General features: G+C 31.5%; 1 protein-coding gene and 1 long non-coding RNA gene across 40 annotated transcripts in view; one reads left to right on the forward strand and one right to left on the reverse strand.

Moving 5' to 3' along the window:
- Positions 1-23,548, forward strand: part of LOC127712980 (centrosome and spindle pole associated protein 1-like) — a 93,496-nt gene that overhangs the window by 62,253 nt on the left and 7,695 nt on the right. For 35 of the 39 annotated variants that reach the window (XM_052219756.1, XM_052219763.1, XM_052219758.1 and 32 more), the window contains 19 exons: positions 838-993; positions 5,477-5,692; positions 6,083-6,124; positions 7,713-7,822; positions 8,796-8,886; positions 9,585-9,705; positions 9,921-9,970; positions 10,838-10,935; positions 12,118-12,311; positions 12,701-12,754; positions 13,441-13,590; positions 14,025-14,165; positions 14,612-14,683; positions 15,084-15,296; positions 17,567-17,629; positions 18,334-18,370; positions 21,011-21,099; positions 22,934-22,980; positions 23,411-23,526. In XM_052219756.1, coding sequence (XP_052075716.1) covers positions 838-993; positions 5,477-5,692; positions 6,083-6,124; positions 7,713-7,822; positions 8,796-8,886; positions 9,585-9,705; positions 9,921-9,970; positions 10,838-10,935; positions 12,118-12,311; positions 12,701-12,754; positions 13,441-13,590; positions 14,025-14,165; positions 14,612-14,683; positions 15,084-15,296; positions 17,567-17,629; positions 18,334-18,370; positions 21,011-21,099; positions 22,934-22,980; positions 23,411-23,526 — 2,060 coding nt within the window. The remainder of the gene's footprint in view (positions 1-837; positions 994-5,476; positions 5,693-6,082; positions 6,125-7,712; positions 7,823-8,795; positions 8,887-9,584; positions 9,706-9,920; positions 9,971-10,837; positions 10,936-12,117; positions 12,312-12,700; positions 12,755-13,440; positions 13,591-14,024; positions 14,166-14,611; positions 14,684-15,083; positions 15,297-17,566; positions 17,630-18,333; positions 18,371-21,010; positions 21,100-22,933; positions 22,981-23,410; positions 23,527-23,548) is intronic. The other 4 variants (XM_052219624.1, XM_052219634.1, XM_052219693.1 and 1 more) reach the window with 3 other exon arrangements.
- On the reverse strand, positions 2,645-3,701 carry LOC127714092 (uncharacterized). The gene is made up of 2 exons (XR_007987556.1): positions 3,456-3,701; positions 2,645-3,108 (listed from the first exon to the last, which is right to left on the reverse strand). It is a non-coding gene; the product is annotated as an uncharacterized LOC127714092 (long non-coding RNA).

Genomic DNA, 23,548 nt, shown 5'->3' on the forward strand with positions numbered 1-23,548 from the left:
ATTTTTCAGTTAAATATACAGGGGCTTCATTCTTAGGCATTTCTGCATCACAACCAATCTATGATATGAGATTCTGTTCTCTACTGTCATCCACCCAAGCTGTTTAAACACAGGTGCTGATGATGAAAGTGGATCAGCATCTAAAATTAGTCTTGCAGCCCTTTTCTGCAATTTTATTATTCTAACTAGCCATTTTTAGCACAATCTCTCTAAATAATACAACAATAATCTATCAGTGGGAGAATATAACCATTATAAAATAATTTTCTTGAATCAATATTTAGAAAATCATTATATGAAAATTAATGATATAGTATGACAGTCTGCTTTTGCTTGTTGTTAATATAAATATACATATAAATTTACCCCCCCCCCCCCCTCCCACCAAAAAAAATAAAAGAAGACTTTTCAGAGAATATGGCACACTAGAAATGTCTGTATTGGCTGAGAGGAAATTGGTGAACATTAACAAAATGACAATACTCCTTTCTTTCAAGTTAACTAGCTTCATGTAATAAGTTTTAATGAATAGGCGGGAACCTTGCAGTTTAAGTCCAAAGAGATTTTCTGATACACATCAGATGCTGTGAAACTACTTTTATTTCCTGGAATACATTGCACCAATTTCCATGAATTTTCTTGTCATTCAGAGCACAAATTTTACCATAAAAAAAAAATCCTCATTTATCATTGATTTGATTTGATCATCAACAATGTGTCCACAAACACATACATTTTAATCCACAAATAAAAGAACTTTCACAGTATATCAGTTATGATTGAGGAGGCTTAAAATATTAAACATTAAATGGTTGATATATGTACACTGTGTTATAGAGAGAAAGTAGAAGACTTAAGAGTTAATGCTTCTGGATTCTTAGACCCAGAAAAGACAGTAAGGAGAATTGGAAACCTTGGTAATCCTGATATAAGCCCAAGACGACAAATGAGAAGTCCTGAAGTTCAACCATATCATACCAAGTTTGATCTTAGGTTAGTCAATTTTGAATTCAAATTATTATTTGTGGACACATGTAAAATATTTAGATTAAGAATCTTTCTTTTATAATTTTTTTTCTTCAACATTTTAAGAATGATTTAGATTTAGCAATAGTTACTGCCTTTTTTACAGCACTTTGCTATTGTTATTTTAATATAATTGTATCTACTTAAAGTTTTATTCAACTTATTTACACAGGCCTCTCCTTTTGTAAGGTCTCATTTGCAATACCAAGAGAGAGACCATCAAAGGAAGACCAATGTATCTTATATTGAATTTAAGAAATATTTTTTCTTACTAATAAAAGATCTTAAATATAAGTATAAGGAGATGTGGTATCATAACCAATGAGACACCTATCCACCAAAATTCAAATGAAGTGGATGTGAGCATATATAGGCAATCGTATGGCCTTCAACAATGAGAAAAACCCATACTGTATAGTCGTCATAAATGGCCCTGACAAGAAAAATATGTAACAATTCAATTGAGAAAACAAACAGCCAAATTTATAACAAAACAATTGAGAAAAACAAAAATGAACAAAGGACAACCACTGAACTACAGGCTCCTGACTTGGGACAAGCACATAAAGAACGTTGCAGGGATAAACATGTTTGAAGGCACCAACCCTCCCATAACCTGGAATAGTGGTGTAATGGCACAACATAACAAAAAACTATAAAAATCAGTTGAAAAGGACTTAACTCATCAGATCAATACAAAGCAGAAAAACATCCAACAAAAACACAGACTGGAAGTGGCATGAATTTATACATCCCTTACAACAAAGAAGATACTAAGTACAGATCTGAGAGTACTCACAGTTTATTACAGCTAGTTCAAAGCCAATAACAGCTAATAAAAAAATCATGTATCTAAGACTAAAATATCAATCAGCACACATCCAACATTCAATGGATTTAGTCTTAAGAGGTCATTAAAATTCAGATGAACATGACCTTGTGCAATGCCAAAATATAGGTATCGACGGATTGTAGAACCGTGAATGTGCATATGTGTATAACAATAATATTTATTATGGTTTTAATTTACTGATAACTAAATTAATATTTATACCAATAAAAACAATATTCAAAGTTCTAACTGCAGTGGTGAATGGTAACCTTTAAGAATTAGTTTGATAAGTTTATTCAGTTTGAATCTTAATTTCTGGGGTCGGTAAATGAAAAAAATAGGATGTGCTATTCCGTTTGAAATAAGTTTTAAACACTTGTTTCATACATTTGCTAAGCATATAACAAGTATGCAATTATCAGAATACTGATCATTTCTTCAATAGGTTTATATTCATAGAAAAATTGTATTTTAGCAAAAAAGTACTGCACTGAAAATCAGTGGAAAAATATAAATGAATCCATAATGACAAGAAAGAAATAACTTAATATTAAATTAAAAGAAACTGCACAAATTTCAGGAGGAGTGAAAACAAGTATGCTGACAGTCTTTTATGATCATACTTGCCAACCTCTGACAATGAGAAACCATGTCGTGACATGACATGACATGTCAAAAAGCGTGTGAAAACGCGTGACGAAGATGCGGACTTTTTTATATGAACAATGTTCATAATTTCACATTATCATGATTCTACAAATTTGTTAATATATAATAAAAACAATATTCTAGAGTAAACTTTTATTGTATTCAACAGTGGTCTGTTTTGCTGCTTTTAAAGCAACACCCTAGGCTTAGGCACATATTCAAAACAACTGCCAGTTTGATTACATTTACTTGATAACAAGGCACACAATATATCATTGTCGAGTTCTGATCAGAATTCAGTGTAGATTTTTTTATAATTGAAAATGTTCTCTCACAGTCAGAATTGATATTTGGCTGAACTTAAATAGCTTGATAAGCTTTGAAAGAGTGTTATAACGTTTTTTGCCATCTAAAATGTACATCTATTATCTTTGCCATTGCTCCCAACGAACTATATATGTTGCTATTGTCTCTGAGGCTATTGTCTGGTCAAAACTGGGTAGTTCATCAGAAGACAGTTGGTACTATGAGAACTGATCCAAAAGTTCCGTGATATTTCCATCCCCTTTGGCCTGTGGGAATCTGTTTGGCTAGATTTGAAACTGAAAAAGAAAAGTATTTTATTATTTGATTATCATTAAGCACGTTAAATCAAAATGCTTAATCAAATCGCTACATTGTAGTTCTCCTCTCACATGTATTGTTATGATTGCAACATAGGGTGCACAATGCGTTACTCGTCTCTCGATAATTTAAACTTGAACTTCCAAATATAATTTGTAAATCTTGAAATTTATCTTGGTACGTACACATCGTTTTCGCTTAGCAATCGTCTCTTTAGACGACGGTACTGGTCCTGAAAGCGAACTATTTCTGGCGACATTTCCCCCAAGTGAATTTGAAAGAAAGAAAGTCACAAAATCGTAAAAACTAATCACAAACTACTTACCTTAAGGGCTTTTGCTGTTCGTCCATATAGAAAATAAACAATGGCGACGATACAATTACTTCGAAATTTTCGGTATTTTTTGTCTAATAATGAAAAAACCCGAGAATCGCGATATCACCAACGACCAAAAAATCAAAACAACGAAAAAGCGTGTAATTGCGTGTAAAGTGGCGAAACGCGTGTACACGCCATGTGACAAAATCCTCGCGTGTAAACCGTTGAAAAAGCGTGTATTACACGCGAAGATCATGTCAGTTGGCAACTATGCTTATGATTCGCTAGCTTCTTAGATTGTGCAGTAATATGTATAATAGTTTCCAGTTACAACGGAACCAGTCTATTACCCTCCAATGTAGTCCTTTAAAAACCTTTCTTTATGGCCCGGTAAAAAAATCATTCCACAACGAACAGTTACACAGACTTTTTTCTAAATGCCTTCACATATTGAGCTCATTGTTAGAATGAGAGTCTACTATGATGCGTTACAGATCTATAATATGTTTGGTTCCGCTCTGCTGATTATTGCAGAAACAACGGGCTTTGGACTTTGAACATTTAGTGAAAATAACAGTTATATCAACTTTTTTCTAAAAGCCTTCACTCATTGAGCTGATTTTAAGTATGTGAGTCTACTATGATGAGTTACAGATTGAGTTTACGTCTGGATCTGCTTGACTGATTTTTGCCGAAATTACGGGCTTTGGACAATAACAGTTATTCTAACTTTCATTCCCAAATTTCAACTCCTGAAAATGGCTTCAAGCTTTTTTTGCGAGTGGAGCCATTTTTGTCATTCCGACACATCTAGTTTTTAAAAAGATTTTTATAGCCAGAAGAAAAATATTTGGAAGTAATTAAGAAAATGTGTACATGATGAAGATTTTCTGAGCAAACGGCCAAACTTTCGTTTGCATGTTCAACTCAGAAGGGTTCAAAATGGTGATGTTATCAATTTTTCCAAGGGCTGACATAAGGCTAATTGTTTCAAAGTTTTTAATTCCCTAAATTTATCTTATTTTCACTTTTTATTTTCCCCCATGTATTCAAGACATAACTATAACCTATTGGCCGGAGAACACAGTTATTTCATAGTGCATTTCTTTTAGACAATAAATTCAAATTAAAAAAATCTCACCTGCTCTATCTCAAAAAGATTTTTACAGTGTAGTGTACTACTATTGGGACAAATAATATCAAAATTATAGAAAAGTCTACCAGCTCTTACTCAAAATATGGACAATTCTGTGTTAAGGGGGTCTAAAATTCAGTTCAACAGCTTCAGACATACTAATTTTTGACCTTTTTTAACTGGACCAAATCACTGCTTAACATAAAGATTCAGCACCAAAATTTTTTTAACATGAAATTTCATCCCCTGACTTAATATTTCATGCATAAAATATAAAGAAATAAATTTGGAAAGTATTTGAGAAAAATTTGTTAGTTATACACTGTCCACAATAGGGACTATATTTGAAGACAACGAAAATCAAAGGATAACTGTGTCCTCGGACCTATTGCCATATTAAGAAAGTTATAATTGAGACAAAAGAATCTCAAAAAATGGCTCAGCATGATCTGTTTTCTAAATCTTTTTTTTACTATAATATCTCCTTCGTTTTACCTACCTTTGACTATGCATCATACAGAGGAGATAAATACAAAGCCAGCATACTGGTACCCACACAGGAACTTGAATAAGCAGACCTTAAAATTATTAGATTTATCTTGGAACCTGAAGGCCAGATAATAGAAGAAATACTGCTTGGTCTTTTTATTATTGCAATATTCAACAATAGATTGCATCTGTCGTATACAGATTTAAAAAATAAAGGAGTTAAAATCAGTTTTTACCATATTTTTTATACGTCTTGATGGGTAGAATCTAGATTAACTATGTTTTGGGTATGTCTTGATAGTTTAAATAATTCTTAATCATGTTTTTGGTATGTCTTAAATTTACCTTAATGTTTTGGATATGTCTTACTGTATAATCTTATATATTGTGATATTCTTTTTAGTCCTCGTGGTGGAAGGAATGGACAGGATTTAAATCTAGACCTTGGTGGAGTAGGTGGCTATACACCAAGAGAGCGAGGACGTCCACAGAGACGAGGTAGAGGAGCAGGAGGAGGAGGAGGCTCTGGAGGGGGATTATTAGATACAGGGTTTGAAGGCCTTCTAGAGTCCAGACCCAGGGGTGCATATGCTCCACCAGGAATACAGTATCAACCATCGTAAGTTACTACTTTTATGCTAAATGAAAACAAATTTGCTGGTCGTTAGGCACATTTATGGATTGCTTGTGTTATTACACTTTTGCATAAATTAGTAAACATATGTTTAAATTTTCAATCCTTATAAATTTATCGGACTCTGTTATCATATTTCAAAAAGTACTGATAATAGATTGCCTTGTTTGTTAATGTTTATTATAGAACACATAATGAAATTTGGTCGTAAATTTGTCTATGAAAAAGAATATAAATGTAACTTAGTTTAAAAGCCAAAATAATAAAATATTAATTATTGGGTAAAATGACTTATCTCATGGCACAAAACTTAAAATTGTTGTCTTAATGACAACTACACATGTCTCTGTACCTATTGTATGATGTTCATTATAGCTTTGCAGACCCATCAGAACCAGGAAGGATTGGTATCCCAAGGTACACAGTGCAATGGGCTTCTTTTTAAACTTTTATGGCAATCCCAAATATTTCCTAAATCTCATGTTTAATGGAATGCTTTTTAATGAAAGTCTATCATTCATTGATTATTAAAAAAAAATGAATTGCCATAAAAGTTGCTATGATAGCCTTTATGTTGATATCACCCTAATGTCTTGTCTTCCCTGTAACTTCACTAATCCGGCTGACTTGGGCATTGCTAGCATGGCTTTGGTCTGGATTCATTCTTTTAGATTCTTTACAGGAAAATACTCTATTATATTTCATGCCTGCATCAGCCAATACTAATTATGCTATTCTATGGTTTAAAAGTCTTTTCTTTGGTATTTCATTTGTAAAACTATGTAGATCCGAATTTCAAAGATATTCAAGCAAAGCATCAGATGAAATATTGCCTCTGCAGACTTCTGGCATATATATCTATTCTTTTATAGACTCTTGCCAATCTTTCTTAAAAAAACAAAAAAAACACTAAATTATTTGTATTAAAATCCTTTATTCTTGATGTGTAAATACTCTAACATAATAATTAATGCTGTTTTGTATGGAGGTGTATTAAATCTTATAAACAAGTTTTATTTCTAACAGTTTTGTTTTCCCTTCACTAAAGCATGAACTTGTTACATTCACGTCAGTTTGTCTTGTTGTTGTTTTTCCCTATGTATAAAATGGCTCAAATATTTCCATGTTTGAAACAAATTAACATGAATATCCTGAATAAGAAATTTAAAAATAGATAAAACATTTGTTTATCTGTTAGATATTAGGAATGATTGTGTAAGTGCTGATATTTTGACAATAATGACATCTATGGAGAGAATGATTGCATGTTTTTGGATTGCATTGGTACATTGGAAAAGAATTAATTGCTCCTGTTTTATAATTTAAGATATAAGGAGGCATGCATCATTGTTTAAGAATATTCTTGCCATGATTTGTGTTATTATTCATTAATAATATAACCGTATAATGGTATGAAGATGATGTCATTGTCATCCGAAGACATTTGGTTCCGTACAGCCAGCCATTTTATTAAAAGACAGTTTCTGCCTGTATGCAAATGCATAAGTGCCATTTTATTCGCATATATTATGTAAGACTCAAATCTGTGTACGGCCTCATATCAATGTCCTTTTCTCAGATCTGTGTCAAATCGTTACGTCATTTGCAAATCTATGTCTGTTTAAAAAGTTTGTACTCAAATCTATGCCAAATACTTAGTATGTAATTATGTAAATTTTGACAAAAAAAGTTTTGATTATCTAATGAATTGCTGTTGATTATCAAATTGTTGCTGGAAAGGAAAAGTAAAAAGATAACACATGGTTATATTAACGTTTTTGTTCCCCTTGGAACCAGGTGCATTCATACACAATATACTCTATCCAGCATCTGTGGTTAGATTTATTTTGTCATCATTAGTTGAAATATGAAAAATATTCTGAAACAATAAAACAGTGTTATACTGCATATTGGTTTCCTCATGTTAGCTCATACCTTTTTGGCTTTGATACAGTACATCTAGTATATGGATTTTTGAGATAATTAATATGTTTTGTTTTTTCAGTACTTATATAACTGGAGGAGGAGGTCTTAACAACCCAGCTCTCAGTTCTATAGATGAAGCCTATCATTTCTATGGTATGAAGAACCCATTAGACCCAGAGCCTTCTGGAGGTTAGTATGTGTATTGTGTATGCATAGTTGGGTTGTTGTAGTTTCTGTTAATCCAGTTATCAGTTCAGTAGAGGAATTTGTCATTTCTATTCCAAGGAGATTTCTAAAGGTTGGTATTCTCACATACAGAGTACGGATTAGGAAGAGTGTTTCTCATTTCTATAGTCATTATATCCCCGCTCAGAAAGGAGGGTGGAAACTGGTTGGCATCTGTGTGTCCTTCTGTCAGTCAGTCGGTGCATGTGTCTGTCCATCCCATAAAATAAATGTCACACTTTTCTCAAGGACGTCAAATCAGAGGTTGTCAAAATTTTGTTTAAAACTTCATGAGAGTGCTTTACTGTGTGATGCATTTTCAGATTAATTGCTCATTGACTTCCTGTTTACACAATACTTATCTACAAATCAAATTTTCTGAAATTTTGAATCAGTATTCATGTTAGCATGTTATGCCAAGTGATGTGTGTTTACTTCCATCATTCATTGACTTCCTGTTTACACAATAACAAAAGCAGGGATAACATTAGTGAGCAATAGCTTACAGCTCCACTTGTTAAACCTTGGCTTTCTGGAGGTCATCAGGTTATAAACATAATTAATCATGTTAATCCTACATTAAATAAGTCTATGGAATTGATGCATGGTTTGGGGAAGCATTTACTACAGTCTGTGGTCGGATTTCTATTTAAACAATGCAATAAGACAAACTTTTTATTCATTGATAAGTTATGTTTGATATTTACGTAATTTTATAGCTCTTTTTTTTATTTGTATAATATTGGTAAAAATGTTGATAAAAACAAAAATAGATCAATTCAAGTGTTGAATTTATAGATTAAAAAAAAGAGAAGATGTTCAGATAAATTTGAATTTGCACTCATTACTCACCCAAAATAGAAATGCACTTTTTATGACAAAATTGGGATATAATTTTTATTTCATGATTTAAAATGTTCATATATTGCTATTTCAGGTGGTGGTGGTCCAGATATTCCATTAAACCGTTTAGATGATCAACCATACAGTCGTCGAATGTCTCCCCCTAGAGTAACATTTGAAGATAAGTAAGTCTATGTTGAATGTCTCTCCCTAGAGTAACATTTGAAGATAAGTAAGTCTATGTCGAATGTCTCCCCCTAGAGTAACATTTGAAGATAAGTAAGTCTATGTCGAATGTCTCCCCCTAGAGTAACATTTGAAGATAAGTAAGTCTATGTCAAATGTCTCCCCCTAGAGTAACATTTGAAGATAAGTAAGTCTATGTCGAATGTCTCCTACTAGAGTTACATTTGAAGATAAGTAAGACTATGTCGAATGTCTCCACCTAAAGTTACATTTGAAGATAAGTAAGTCTATAAACAAGTTGAAAGGTACCAGAGAACAAATTTCATTAAATAAACTGAAATTGTGTTGATGTGAAAGTGATGATAATGCCTTCAGCATTAAGTAAACCTTCATTACTTGCATCAGATTATATCTTGGTAATATGTTAAATACCCAATTATGTAACTCTATCCATTAAAAAGCAGTTTTAGTATGAATAAAGATATGTACATATAAACCTGAAATAAACTTTTCATTTCAAATTGTCTACTTTGCATGGTCACTTGGCTGAAAATACAGAAAAATGTATGGATGTACCAAGTAAATTTTTATGTAATAACTTCTAGAGTTGGGAGTGATGGCTCAATGTATTATTTTCTATATTTACAGTACAATAGCTAGGAGTGCTGAATCCATGTATTATTTTCTATTTTTACAGCACTAGAGCCAGGAGTAGAAGTAAAGAGAGGATCTCACCATACCAGTTCCCCAGTGATGATGATTTTAGGAGTAAATCACGACAAGATCAAAGAGCTTACCAAGAAGAACTTCAGCGACAGGTCTGTTTAAGTGCACTATTAACAGATCACTTCTTTAAATGAATTCATTACAGATTGTATAAGTTACAAAACTTGATTGAAATTTCTGTTCAGATTTGTGCTGTATCTTTTGTTTTTGTTAATTTAGCATACTGTTTTACCTTATGAGAACTATAAAGAATTGTAGTTACTGTCTACTCTCAAATGTTAATTTAAATCTCTTTTTTTGCATTTAGATACAAGAAAAGAAATACAGAGAACAAAAAGAGAAAGAAGATAAAGATAGGTATATATTTTCACAAAATTGAACTCTAATCCTGTTCATTTTAAATAGTGAAAAGATTGCATATCTGCCTAAACTTATTCTTAGTTAATCCAATTTTAAAAAGCTTGTTGTCTTTTTTATACTTTGACCAGATGATAATGAAAATACAACTTTATCAAATCAGTTGAAAATGGAAAACATTGATATTGACCATTAAATACAGGTGAAGCTTGATTTTAGTGGTTTTGTACATTTACTCTTCAAGAGTTACCGGTATGCCCCTTAGTTAAGAAGAAAAAAAAGGTTCCAAGGTGATATTGAAAGTAGAATTTGATAAAACTTTACAGATTTAAACACAATGTTTTAAAACATAAAATAGAGGTCACAATTTAAATTTTGGTTTTTGATTTTACTGTTAAAGTGTCTGTCTGCAAGCTGGGTTAGTTCTTGTCATTTGTTCACCTAATTCTATATAAAATAAAGAGATATTGTATGATTGCCAATAAGATAACTATCCACAAGAGACTACAACTATAGGTCACTGTACAGCCTTCAACCATGAGCAAAACTCGTACCACATAAGCTATAAAAGGACTTGAGATGACAAAATGTAAAACAATTTAACGAGAATACCAACAGCCTAATTTATGTACAAAACAACAAACGAAAAACATATATGATATAGTTTCGTTGGGTTTTCATAATGTACAGTTTTAAAATGTAAGGTTGATTATTTGTGATATGTGAATGTGGGCATTTTTAAGTTGAGAGAGCTCATATTCGAAATGATCTGCAATTGAAATCTCATTTATAGTCCATAATCATTACTATTTGTCAGAATGTAATTTATCAATGACAAGTTATAAAATGATATTTTCATTAATTCAGATATGAAAGAAAATTGGATGAAGAAATACGTAATTATAATCCATTTGGTCGTGGTGGTGGTGGAGCTCCAATCAAAGATACTGCTGGCAATGCAGTCAGTAAGTACAACACTTTTCTCCCTTATTGAAATAAATGTTTGAACGATACATACTATCTACTTCCTGTTTCTAGTTATTTCAGTTAATTTGCTCAACTGAAAAATAGTAAATAATATATGCATCATTTGATTTTTTTTTCACAATATCAAGTAGAAAAATAAGATTCTTTCTGAGACCAAATATAGTTGATAGACTGGTTGTAAGATGTACAAGTCAGTATGACAGGAGACACTTGTTTTTGACTTGTTGTAAGATGTATATGTCAGTATGAATGGAGACACTTGTTTTTGACTGGTTGTACGATGTATATGTCAGTATGACAGGAGAAACTTGTTTTTGACTGGTTGTAAGATGTATATGTCAGTATGACAGGAGAAACTTGTTTTTGACTGGTTGTAAGATGTATATGTCAGTATGACAGGAGAAACTTGTTCTTGACTGGTTGTAAGATGCACAAGTCAGTATGACAGGAGACACTTGTTCTTGACTGGTTGTTAGATTTAAATGTCAGTATGAATGGAGACACTTGTTTTTGACTGGTTGTAAGATGTGTATGACAGGAGACACTTGCTTTTGACTGGTTGTAAGATGTACAAGTCAGTATGACAGGAGACACTTGTTTTTGACTGGTTGTAAGATGTACAAGTCGGTATGACAGGAGACACTTGTTCTTGACTGGTTGTTAGATGTAAATGTCAGTATGAATGGAGACACTTGTTTTTGGCTGGTTGTAAGATGTGTATGTCAGTATGACAGGAGACACTTTTGACTGGTTGTAAGATGTACAAATCAGTATGACAGGAGACACTTGTTTTTGACTGGTTGTAAGATGCACAAGTCAGTATGACAGGAGACACTTGTTCTTGACTGGTTGTAAGATGTATATGTCAGTATGACACTTGTTCTTGACTGCTTTTCGTTGTTCAATGAAAAACATAAAAATTTCATATTAGGTTAGTGTTTTAGTCCCTTTAAGTTATAAGCCAACTATATTTGGTCAAAAGAATTTAGAAGTTTAATGCATGGTTGAGTAATCAAGCTTTCTTCTAACATGTTGTAAAATATTTATTTCAAATGCTATCAATTAAGCAGGCAATACATTTCACTCTTGTGATATAAAGTATAACTATTAAACTTTCAAAATCTAAAATTACCAATATTTTGCATCTGTTTTTTTTTTAGCTGACTTAAGATCTATGCATTATGAAAATGTTGGAGGAACATCAGCAAGGTCTCCACCCCCTAGAGAGTCACCAAGATTCCGAGCTCCTGCTTCTCCTAAAGATGATTTAATTAAACCTCCACCAATGCAACAGAATGCTAAAGGGGAGAATACTTATGCTAGAGGTGGTCATGGTATATTTGGACAGCCTAGGGTAAGTTCAGACAAGTTTGTGTGCAGATTATGTGAAGAAGGATTTGAATATAGTTTTGTTCAAATTTTAGCTTTCATCAAAATGGCACAAACATGGGGTATTTTACAATAGCAAGAAAATAATTACATGTAAAGGCATTGCTCAAAGCCTTCAACATAGTGTTATTTTTACAGTTTTTAATCTTCCAGACTTCTATCTTAATTGCATATATTTATGAATATTTGTAAGATAATATTAAAATTCATTGAATATTCTTGCTAATCAAATTCCCTGCTACATATGATTACAGGCTGTAGATTAAAACAAACATTTTCATTTCACATTATGTATGAGTATATGATTAATTTCATTATCAACAATTTTATGGTAATTATATTTTTGAATTTCAGACTGATGCAGAGAAAGACACAGCAGATAAATATAAAGATGATTTACGGCGACAGGTATATAAATTCATTAAGGTCATTTTTTAGGACGTATCTCACTATAGTAAGTACAGTGACTCAGGTCTGAAGGAGGACAAGTTATAAAGGTTTGTGAGGTAGATTAGTCATCCAGTTGCCTGTATGCTTTTTAGGACAGTCGAATCCACTTATTATATATTTTTCACTTTGCCTAGAACCTAAGACCATATAATTGTTCACATTGTATCAATATGATGAGCACAAACCAATTTCATCATCTTTTACTAACATCAAATGTAAAAAGAAATTTAAAATTTATTGATTGTTAATATATTTATTCTCTTTACAGTCTTTTTCAGGGTTTTTTTGTAGGAAAATGCAGCTAATTTCTGTAGAGGAGGCTACCTATAAACAAAGTCTTAAATTAAAATGCAGAGTTACAGCATACTATTTGGTCTTTACAGAAATCATTGATAGTAAATGATAGAAATAACCTATCCAGGACATTACCGTAGAGATAAATAGTGGTATTGTTAAACTATGAAATGTGATCGCTTTAGATAATCTTGTATCATAATTTTCTAGTTCTGTCAAATAAGTGGATTCTTCTGTTTCTACAACTTAAATTGGTATTTCTTTCTACTGAACAGATATGTTCAGTTAAGTCACTTTTACAATCTAGCACCATCATATGTAATGCAACTGATGCTTTATAATTTTGGTAGATTGAAGAAAAAAAAAGATATGATCAAATTGAAAGGGAAAAGGAAAAAATTGAAGAAGAAAAAGAAAACAGACGTCTTGAGGAACAAAGGATTAGAATACAGCAGGAATATGAAGAAGAAGTCAGAAAGAAGAGAGAAAAAGAAGAAGATGTAATACTTTTGTTTATATAAAAAAAAATGCATTTTTGTTTACTACCAAGTTGATGGTTAAAACACTTTATAGTTTAAGGATGATACCACAGGACAACAGATAATTCAGAAATAATTCCAAGGTTTTTTTTATTAATTGGTATAATGCAACTCCTTGAGTGTCGCAATAATAAGAAATCTAAAAACATATATCTGTATGTAGCTTTTCCTAAAATCACAATAATTAAACAGCTATTTTTTGTTTATTCTTCAAAAATCTCAATAATTTATGCACACATTAATTTCTGAATATACAGTTTTCTTGTGAATAAAAAAGAATCCCAAATGTTTTGCTCTATCTTTTTGTATAAAATAATTTTGCAAATTATTCAATATAACTATTAAAGTAAATAGTAAATACTATAATTTCTAATGTGCCATATTTAAAACATTAGGCTCGAAGAAAAAACGAAGAACTTAGAAAACAAGCAGAAGATAGAAAGAATGAGGAAAGCAGAAAAAGGAGAGAGGATGCTGATGCTAGATCAAGAGAGAAACAAGAACAAGAAGATAGAGAGAGAACAGAACGACAAAGGGTAAGATAGTTCTACCACACTCAGCTCATGTTCAGATAAAATTAAGTAGTTTTAGTTTCACAAAACTATATTTTTCTTTATTAATGACATTTTGTATAAGTAATTGTCTGCACCTAGACGAATATAAAGTCAATGACCAGTTTGACTTTGCACTATATAAATATATTTCACTTCACAAGGACTTTTTTCATTACTTAGAATTATTTTAGTTGTCACTATTCTTAACAAAGGAAAACAATGAAAAAACACAATGATATTTGTATTCAAGATACAATACTCAGTTTTTGTAAACTTTTACAAAATGACAGCAATTTTACAGCTGTTCTTCATCATAAAGGTGGTGTATTTGGACAATGTTGCAAGATAAACATTTATAATAAGAATTGACGGGGAAATAATATTTGAAGGTTAAGTGAATAGAAAATAAGAAATATATTTATTTACAGGAAGAGAGAGGTGGTTCACCTCCTATACCAGCTATCAGGAGTAAACTTGCCACAGAAAATGGAGAACCTTCGGTAATCATTATTTTCACGTAATAAGGCCTTTATTTAGAAATAAACTTGATGGGTGTTGAAATTTTTTGTGATAAACCTTGAGTATGCCATTTATTAGAGGTAGGATCAAACAGATGTCAGGCGATAAGATTTTAGAAAGGTCTTTACCATACAAAACATTTGCATTTGTACACTGAGTACTGGTATACTAATAATCATTTTGCATGAGAAATTTTAGCTACATATATCAACATTTCAATAGTGTAGAACCTCACCCAATGTAATAGTTTTGTTACTTTCTACTCATTTTATTTTTTGTTATTTAATTTAGCTTGTTAGTACATGTTACATTATGTATATTAATAGCAACAAATAATGCTTGCACAAATATTTACATTAAGTTTTATAATCAATTGTACAGGAAGAGAAAAGAGCTGTTACTAAACCTCCTCCCAAGTCTAAAGAACCTCTACCTCCTAAAAAGACTAATTATAAACCTGATGATTTTAAACTTAGTATTATAAAAAGAGATTCAGCACCAAATATACATGGTTACGATCATTTCCGTACCAGTTCAGTCAGTCTAGAACCTCCAACAACACAGACAAGAATTACCCCAGAAATCAAAACCTCGGTATAAATCAAGTGGGCTAAGGGTCACATGTTTTGAATGAACAGCACAAAGTTGAAAGTTCGTTGAAATTATATTTTTCATCCACACAGCATTGTTCACCAAGTTATGTTTAAAAATGGAAACGGGTTGAAATTGTTAATGTTAGCATGTTTGTTTATGAGAATTATGGATTATGGAAATGAATTGAGTAATTAGAGTGATTTAGAGTGATTTTGAAAATGTGAATGAATTTCTTGAATAAACAAATGAACATTTAAATAAAGGTCTTTATTTAGGTCAACATTTGACTTGATTTTAGATGAAAATCTTGAATTTTAATTTGTGAAATCTTAGGTACATGTATCTTAGTCTTTCATATTAAATATTAAGTGTTTGAATTTTTAACTGAGTAAAGATTTGCAGATAAAGTATAACATTTTGTTTTTGCCTGAATAAACTTTCAGCTTAATTGAATAGATGATTGAATTGTGACAAGGGGGGATGATGATTACACTATTACAAGGGGGAGTGATTAATGCACTATTACAAGGGGGGATGATGATTACACTATTACAAGGGGGGATGATGATTACACTATTACAAGGGGGGATGATGATTACACTATTACAAGGGGGAGTGATTAATGCACTATTACAAGGAGGGATGATGATTACACTATTACAAGGGGGAGTGATTAATGCACTATTACAAGGGGGGATGATGATTACACTATTACAAGGGGGAGTGATTAATGCACTATTACAAGGGGGGATGATGATTACACTATTACAAGGGGGGATGATGATTACACTATTACAAGGGGGAGTGATTAATGCACTATTAAAGAGAAAAATGAAATTGGTGATTGCACTGTTACAAGGGGCAATGATTGATGATTGCAGTGTTACAAAGGGGAGGTGAAGGTTTTTTGCATGGTTTATTGAGTGTAAATAATCTTAACAGCATGATTTGAAATTATGTTAAAACCTTTGTAATAATTATATTATTTTTCAATTTGTTATGTTTTAGTTTAGAGTGAAGATCAAACTATGTTATATCAATTTTTGAACATTGCTATTTAATTAGTATAGGGATTCCCATGTCTGTCTGTTTGTTATAACAACTTTTTATCAATAAACTATGTTGAAGGAATCACTTAATAAGATCTCCTCAATGTCATGAGTATAAAACACTTATATATTTTGGATTATATCAATATGATTAAAATCAGATATTTCACTCTGCTCAGTTAGATTTGTTTGTCATGAAGTGTAAGACCTGAAGATATCCCATAAGCATCCAATCAAATCTTTCTCCAGAAAAGTTTCAGTATTTTTTTACTATAAAAACAAATTGCTGGTAAACTGCAAAATATTTCTGAAATTAGTTATCAAAGTACCAGCATGTCACGGGAAATAATAGGTTAATCAAAATTAGCATAAAAGGTCGTCTAAATATGTCCTTTAAGGGATGTCTTCAGCTCTTGCATGTTGTGACAAACAAATCTAATGGAGAAGAGTGAAAGATCTGACAGAGTTGATTTGACATTAACTTTTCAGTAGTTATGCCCTTTATTTGCCTGAGAACAATTTTTTTTTAACAAACTGGGATTTTCTACAATTTTATGAAAATACAGATCAAGTTTGATTGAGCTGATTTGAAATTTCCCATTTAAGACCTATATCCTATATTATCTATAAAAGTGTTTTTTTTCTTTAAAGATTCCCAGATGATAATTGAATAACTTTATGATCGAATCTTTCGAAACTTTTTCACAAGATTGTGCACCATAAAATACAAGTTAAAAAAAATTTTGAAGGATTTTACATAAAAATTGATAACAGAACAAGTCCCACCAAGTTGTCTCATCTAAGCACAATTAATTTTAAAAACTAACATTCTTTTAAATAGCTCTTGTAATATTCTACCATACATAGAATTACTTCCAGGAAAATTCATATAACATAGAACAATCTTCATGGTAAACATTTTATTATACAACAAAATTATTTTAGAATCATGAGATATTAGACTTTTTATTGAATAATAGAAAAGAACCATTCCTTTTAATCTAGTGCTGTTACATGAAAGATACAATGAGCCAGAACACAAAATTTAGACAATAGAAAAAAAAGTTAGATAACTTTGAAAATGGAAAATGGAAACACATTTATAATTTATTTCAAAAGTAAAATTTGTTCCAATTGTACTAAATGTAACAGCAGGTTCTTATTTATGATATAGTTGCATTAATAAGCATGGCTTGTATAAACTCCTTTTTATTGGTACAGACGTCAGATGGGCGAGGCAGGTCTCCGCCCGTACCCTCACACAGAAGCAAGCCAGAACCGCAGGTTAGTATTTCATATACTCCTTTTTATTGGCACAGATATATGATTACCTTTCAAAAGAAGCAAGGTAAAACCTCTAGCATCTTGCATATAGTTCCTTATGTTGCTATAGACATACGTAGGGCATTGCAATTTGTGCCTATTTATTCCTGCAGAAGCCACACAGAACTATAGGTAAGAATTGTGTATATTTATTTTTATTGCTACAGACAAAAAAGTGCATGACAGTCTGTGGCTCTTTAAAAGAATAAAAGCAAGCCGATATAGCAATTGAGTGTAAGTATGTTTATTACTGAAATCTGTGGTTATGGCAGTTTATTTTTCCCTGAAGTCAAGCAAAAAAAAAATTACCTTCCACACTTGACTGATGTTATCTCCCCTGAAATTGTTAGATATTCTCTCAAGTTAAAGACAATTGAATCTATAGAACTACAGCACGAATGGTCACTACTTTCATAACTATCAGATTGACCAAACATTTATGTGGAGTTCAGTCTAAATAAAAGAGCATTAAATTATGTTAAATAGCTCTATCATTATATATCCTTTGGATTTAAAGGCAAACCATTTCCATTTATGATTAATCTTTGAAATAAATGACACTGAAAAGTAATTTAAAAGGCCTAAAAAAAGTTGACAATTTCATCAGACCTGATAATTTCATAGAAAAATTTGCTGTTTTTAATGAAAGATTTATTTATTTTCAGGTTGCTCCAGCACCTTTACAACTATCCAGAGCTAACAGTAAGTAGTATGGTGGTCAAACAAGGGGATGTAACTCCTGTTTTAATTGATTGCTATTAAAAAGTTGATAATGACAAAAAACATTTTTTACAGACAGTTTTGGATGGAATTGATGACCAACAGCATAAACCAACAACAACATTAAGTACACAATTTTTTTTTTGAAACAACGAGTACACATGCTGAAATGTTCAACCTGCTTTACTGATCATGATTGAATTTATGTTGAAAGATAAATATAGATTCTACCACTGCATCGAGTGTGATACGATATTTATCCACTCGAGCCAGTTAAATTTTCAAATTTAAAACGCGAGGCTCGCCGAGCGTTTTAAATATTTAAAATTTAACTGTCAAGAGTGGATAAATATCGTATTACACGAGATTTGGTGGAGGAATCTGTTTCTCTAATGATTTTCAAACAATACGCAGGCAAATTTATTCCTTCTTTTCGAATGATCTGCAAAAAGATGTGTTCTTTCTATGTGACGTCATCAGGCATGGTCACCTTTTTTCATGCCGTCACAATAGGAAATTCAGAGGAAAGCAAGAAAATTCGACGTCATAATCGGATTTTAACCAATGAAGAACTGAGATCAAACGAACCACACGTTGATTAATTTTTTTTTATACAATGGGTGCAGAAAGGGATAAATTGACGAAGAATTAGAGAAAGGTTTTTATACAATATCATTTATCTGTGTATTTACTTATTGCTTATAGTACATAAGAAAAGGACCTAGCCATGAAAACTAGACTTTGACAAAATATCCAATGAAAATGAAGTCCTGGTCAGATGAACTAAGCCAAACAGATATGTACACCTTACAATTATTCCATAAGTCAAATATAGTTGACCAATTGTTCATAGTATCTGAGAAACACACATTATCTTGAAAACTGAACATTCACCAATGAACCAACTATATTTGGTCTATTTAATGATTGTAAGGTGTACATATCTGTCTTGAAGAGTTCATCTGACCTTGACCTCATTTTCATGGTGTTTTGGTCAACATTAAGTTTTCTTGATTATGTCTCTTTCTCAGGTACTATAAGCAATAGGTCAAATATACTTGTCTATAGAATGGTTTTAAGGTGAACATGCCAATTTAGCAGGATCCATCTGACCTTAATCTCATTTTCATAGTTCATTGGTCAATGTTAAGTTTTTTCTTGATTATGTCTGTTTCTGTTACTGTGGATTCATTATTATTCATGGGATACCTATGTTCATGGTTTTCCTGGGTAAAGATTAACCACAAAATTAAATGTTCAAGGCAGTGCAAATTTTCTGTAGGCTGATATATAGAGTCTGGCATAACCATGAAATTAAATGTTCAAGGAAGTGCAAATTATCTATTGGCTGATATATAGATTCTGGCATATCCACGAAATTAAATGTTCAAGGAAATGCAAATCTTCTATAGGCTGATATATAGAGTCTGGCATAACCACGAAATTAAATGTTCAAGGAAGTGCAAATTATCTATTGGCTGATATATAGATTCTGGCATATCCACGAAATTAAATGTTCAAGGAAATGCAAATCTTCTATAGGCTGATATATAGATTCTGGCATAACCACGAAATTAAATGTTCAAGGAAGTGCAAATCTTCTATAGGCTGATATATAGATTCTGGCATAACCACAAAATTAAATGTTCAAGGAAGTGCTAATCTTCTATAGGCTGATATATAGATTCTGGCATAACCACGAAATTAAATGTTCAAGGAAGTGCAAATCTTCTATAAGCTGATACATGTATATAGATTCTGGCATAACCACAAAGTTAAATGTTCAAGGAAGTGCAAATTTTCTATAAGCTGATACATGTATATAGATTCTGGCATAACCACGAAATTAAATGTACAAGAAAGTGCAAATCTTCTATAGGCTGATATATAGATTCTGGCATAACCACGAAATTAAGTGTTCAAGAAAGTGCAAATCTTCTATAGGCTGATATATAGATTCTGGCATAACCAGGAAATTAAATGTTCAAGGAAGTGCAAATTTTCTATTGGCTAATATATAGATTCTGGCATAACCACGAAATTTGATACCCACAAAAATACATGTTTTCCTCAATCCACGAAAATAAATGAATCCACAATATATTACATCCACCTTGTCTGTTCATATGTCCAACAAATATTTCCATCGCACAGAATGACATAATATTTGGTCAGCAGCTTGGTAGTGATGAGTTGTAATTTGTGAGCCTTTTCAGATCTGTCAGACAAATTCTTCCTGTATGCCAATATTGGATTTTTCAATATGTTGAAGGAGTTTTCAAAAAATTGTGTGCACTTTTCTAATCTCTTAGACACCTACTTCCTGTTTGTGGATACTATGGATTTTGAAATATGTTACATGAACTAATTTTTTACACACTTTTCTCTATTACTACTGAACAGAATTACTTTATATGTAGTCAGCAGCTTAGCAGAGATGAATTGTAATGTTTTAGTGCTTTTCAGGTCTGTCAGACACCATCTCACGGTTAACTGATACTTTGAATTACAAGTCAGGGTATGCTTAGTAAGACAGCACATTCAATCTTGTTGAATATAATTTCCACCAATACAAACATTAGAACATATATATAGACCTGAAACCTATATTTATCATTACAGGTTCTGATGTTCTTAAAGAATTAGCTACAATGAGAAAACAATTACAAAGTGAAAGAAAGAGAGTAGAAAATGCACTGGAAAACCAAAAGGTTTGTTTTATGATTTTTGTCTAAACAAAAAAATTGTAAATGAAAAAAAAAAACAAAAAAAACACACATTTTATTTTAAACAATATGATTAACATTGGACCAGTGTTTTCAAAGTCATGTATTCTGGACTTGACTTTGCATGAAACATTTGCCATTGGACATTAAATAAACAGCAACCAATCTATCTTCTGGACTTGACCTTATTTTTTTAAATAGAAATCCAGCTTGATTTTCACTGATCCTGTCTACAAATATGATGGATGTAGCACAGACTTAAGTCAGATGACTTCAAAGATGAACGGTCAATTAACAGAAACCAGTTAGAATTATGACATTCCTTTTGTAACAAAATCTTTGTTCAGATGGTTACCATGTTTGCCAACAATTACTATAATAGGGTTTAAGAAACGTGTGGCTGACTTTATACTTTTTTGAAAGCTGACAGTGTACTATTGGTTTGCTTTGTTATATTACACCATAATTTATATCTGTAGCATTGTTATCTTTTTACAATTTTACCTTAAATGAATTCAAAGAAAAAATAATAAGATACAGAGGCTGTATGTTTAACCAAGGATTTGAAATCTCATTCAGGATGTGGTCCTGATGATTACATGATGTAAAATACCTTGGAAAGTGTACATATATGCTGTAAATTTGCATATGTGTATCTTTGTAGCAAATGAATTTTCTTTGCGATGAGGTTGAAAAGGCAATTGACGAGTCCCGCCTTTTAGATCTTTTTTACGTATGTTTTTTGGTTGACTTTTGTTGTAATGCTTTTCTTGCATGGCATTAGTCTTTCCTAGTTGTATTGTTTTATATCTTGCATTAGAGCTATATATATTGGTTGTATATAGTTTTACAACTATAAGTATATTGTGTTGTCTTTTGGATGTACACAAATGTTGTCCCATTTGAAGTGGATATAGGGTTTAAATTGCTTCTTTTTTTTATAAATAAGTAAGGATTTTGATGAATCATCGATTTTTCATCATATTTCTCTTGAACTTATACTGTTATCTCATCTGGTCCTGATAACCTAAAAACAATTCATAAATCAACAATGGCTTTTTCTGTGGCAGACAATTTTTTTAACAACTTTGTCCAAAATGCATAAAAGCAGTATTTTCTGTAAAAACTATTTGACAAATTAGTTCAATGTTTTAAATGAATGATTTGGTAATTGTGTGATTGGTTAACCCAAAATCTAAGAAAAACAAATTTTACATTGATTAACTTTTTATCAAATAATCCATATGCTCAATCAATCAGTTTATATAGATCATGGTTGTTCTTAGACTTGGATTTTGGGAGAATAGTGTTTCATATAAAATTTAATGTGGGTGTCGGACATGACAAACAAAATGCATGATCGCAGGCTTCATGTAGAATAGTTTTATAGAAACATCAATTTACTGGTATTTTCCCTGAAATCATTTCAAAGATTAAGTCATTTTTATTATAACTATTAATATCATGATGTCTGTATCCAAGAGAGGTCTACCATCCCTGTAAAATTTATGTTAAACACTATTGTTTAGTGGAAATTGTTCTTTGTTGTGAATTTATTATCCAATTCCAAACAATATCCATTGAAATTCATCTGTATTTGCCTTAAAGACACCTATTCACAAATTACATACTTTTTAAGGACCTTTATTTTTTTGTTGTGTTTTAATTAACTCCATGCCTAATGTTATCATTAAATTAAGAATTAAAAAGAGTTATTTTTAGGTAATGTTCGTTTGTATTTTAAAAAAGGAAAGTAGCATTAAATTTCAAAGTTTTGGTTCTTTTTTCTTTTTGTACAAAATACTGGTATATTTTTCAGAACGAACCAGATGTGTTTGATCCCAGAATGGTACAAAGACCACCACCGTAAGTTTTGATAAAAACACATAATGTTATGAGGCATGAAAAATAGTATGATTACATAATTCTTTTGAAACCAGACATATTTTCATTTAAGATATGTTTAGTAACAAGATTAAGTTCATTGAATGATGTTAAAAGCTTTTATACTTTAATCAAATCCAATAGGCTTACGTATTTTAAATGGAAAACTGAAAAGAAATTTTTAGTGTGAGCGATTTCAATCACTTGGAGTTTTTCAAAGTTGAATGAGGTACAGATTTTCATCTTTAAGTACTGCAAATGTAGCAAAAATTGAAGTTTTTATTTTCATGAGTTTTAATACATACTCAAGGTACAAAAGTAAATAGAAGGGTAAATATAACATGAGCTGGAATCCCGACTAAAAAAAATCATAGAATAGCTTTTTTTACCTGTCACTTATAATATTAAACAGGAGAGAAATAGATGTTTTTGAGAGGGCTAAACAAGGCCATGCTGCTGTACCACAGCGACAGTCAGATACAGCCAATGCTAGAACCTTACAGGAATTTAACGAATTAAAATATAAAAGTAAGTATATGTGTCACAGTGA

This window comes from Mytilus californianus, unplaced genomic scaffold (assembly GCF_021869535.1).
Source record: "Mytilus californianus isolate M0D057914Y unplaced genomic scaffold, xbMytCali1.0.p SCAF_1, whole genome shotgun sequence".
Lineage (NCBI taxonomy): Eukaryota > Metazoa > Mollusca > Bivalvia > Mytilida > Mytilidae > Mytilus > Mytilus californianus.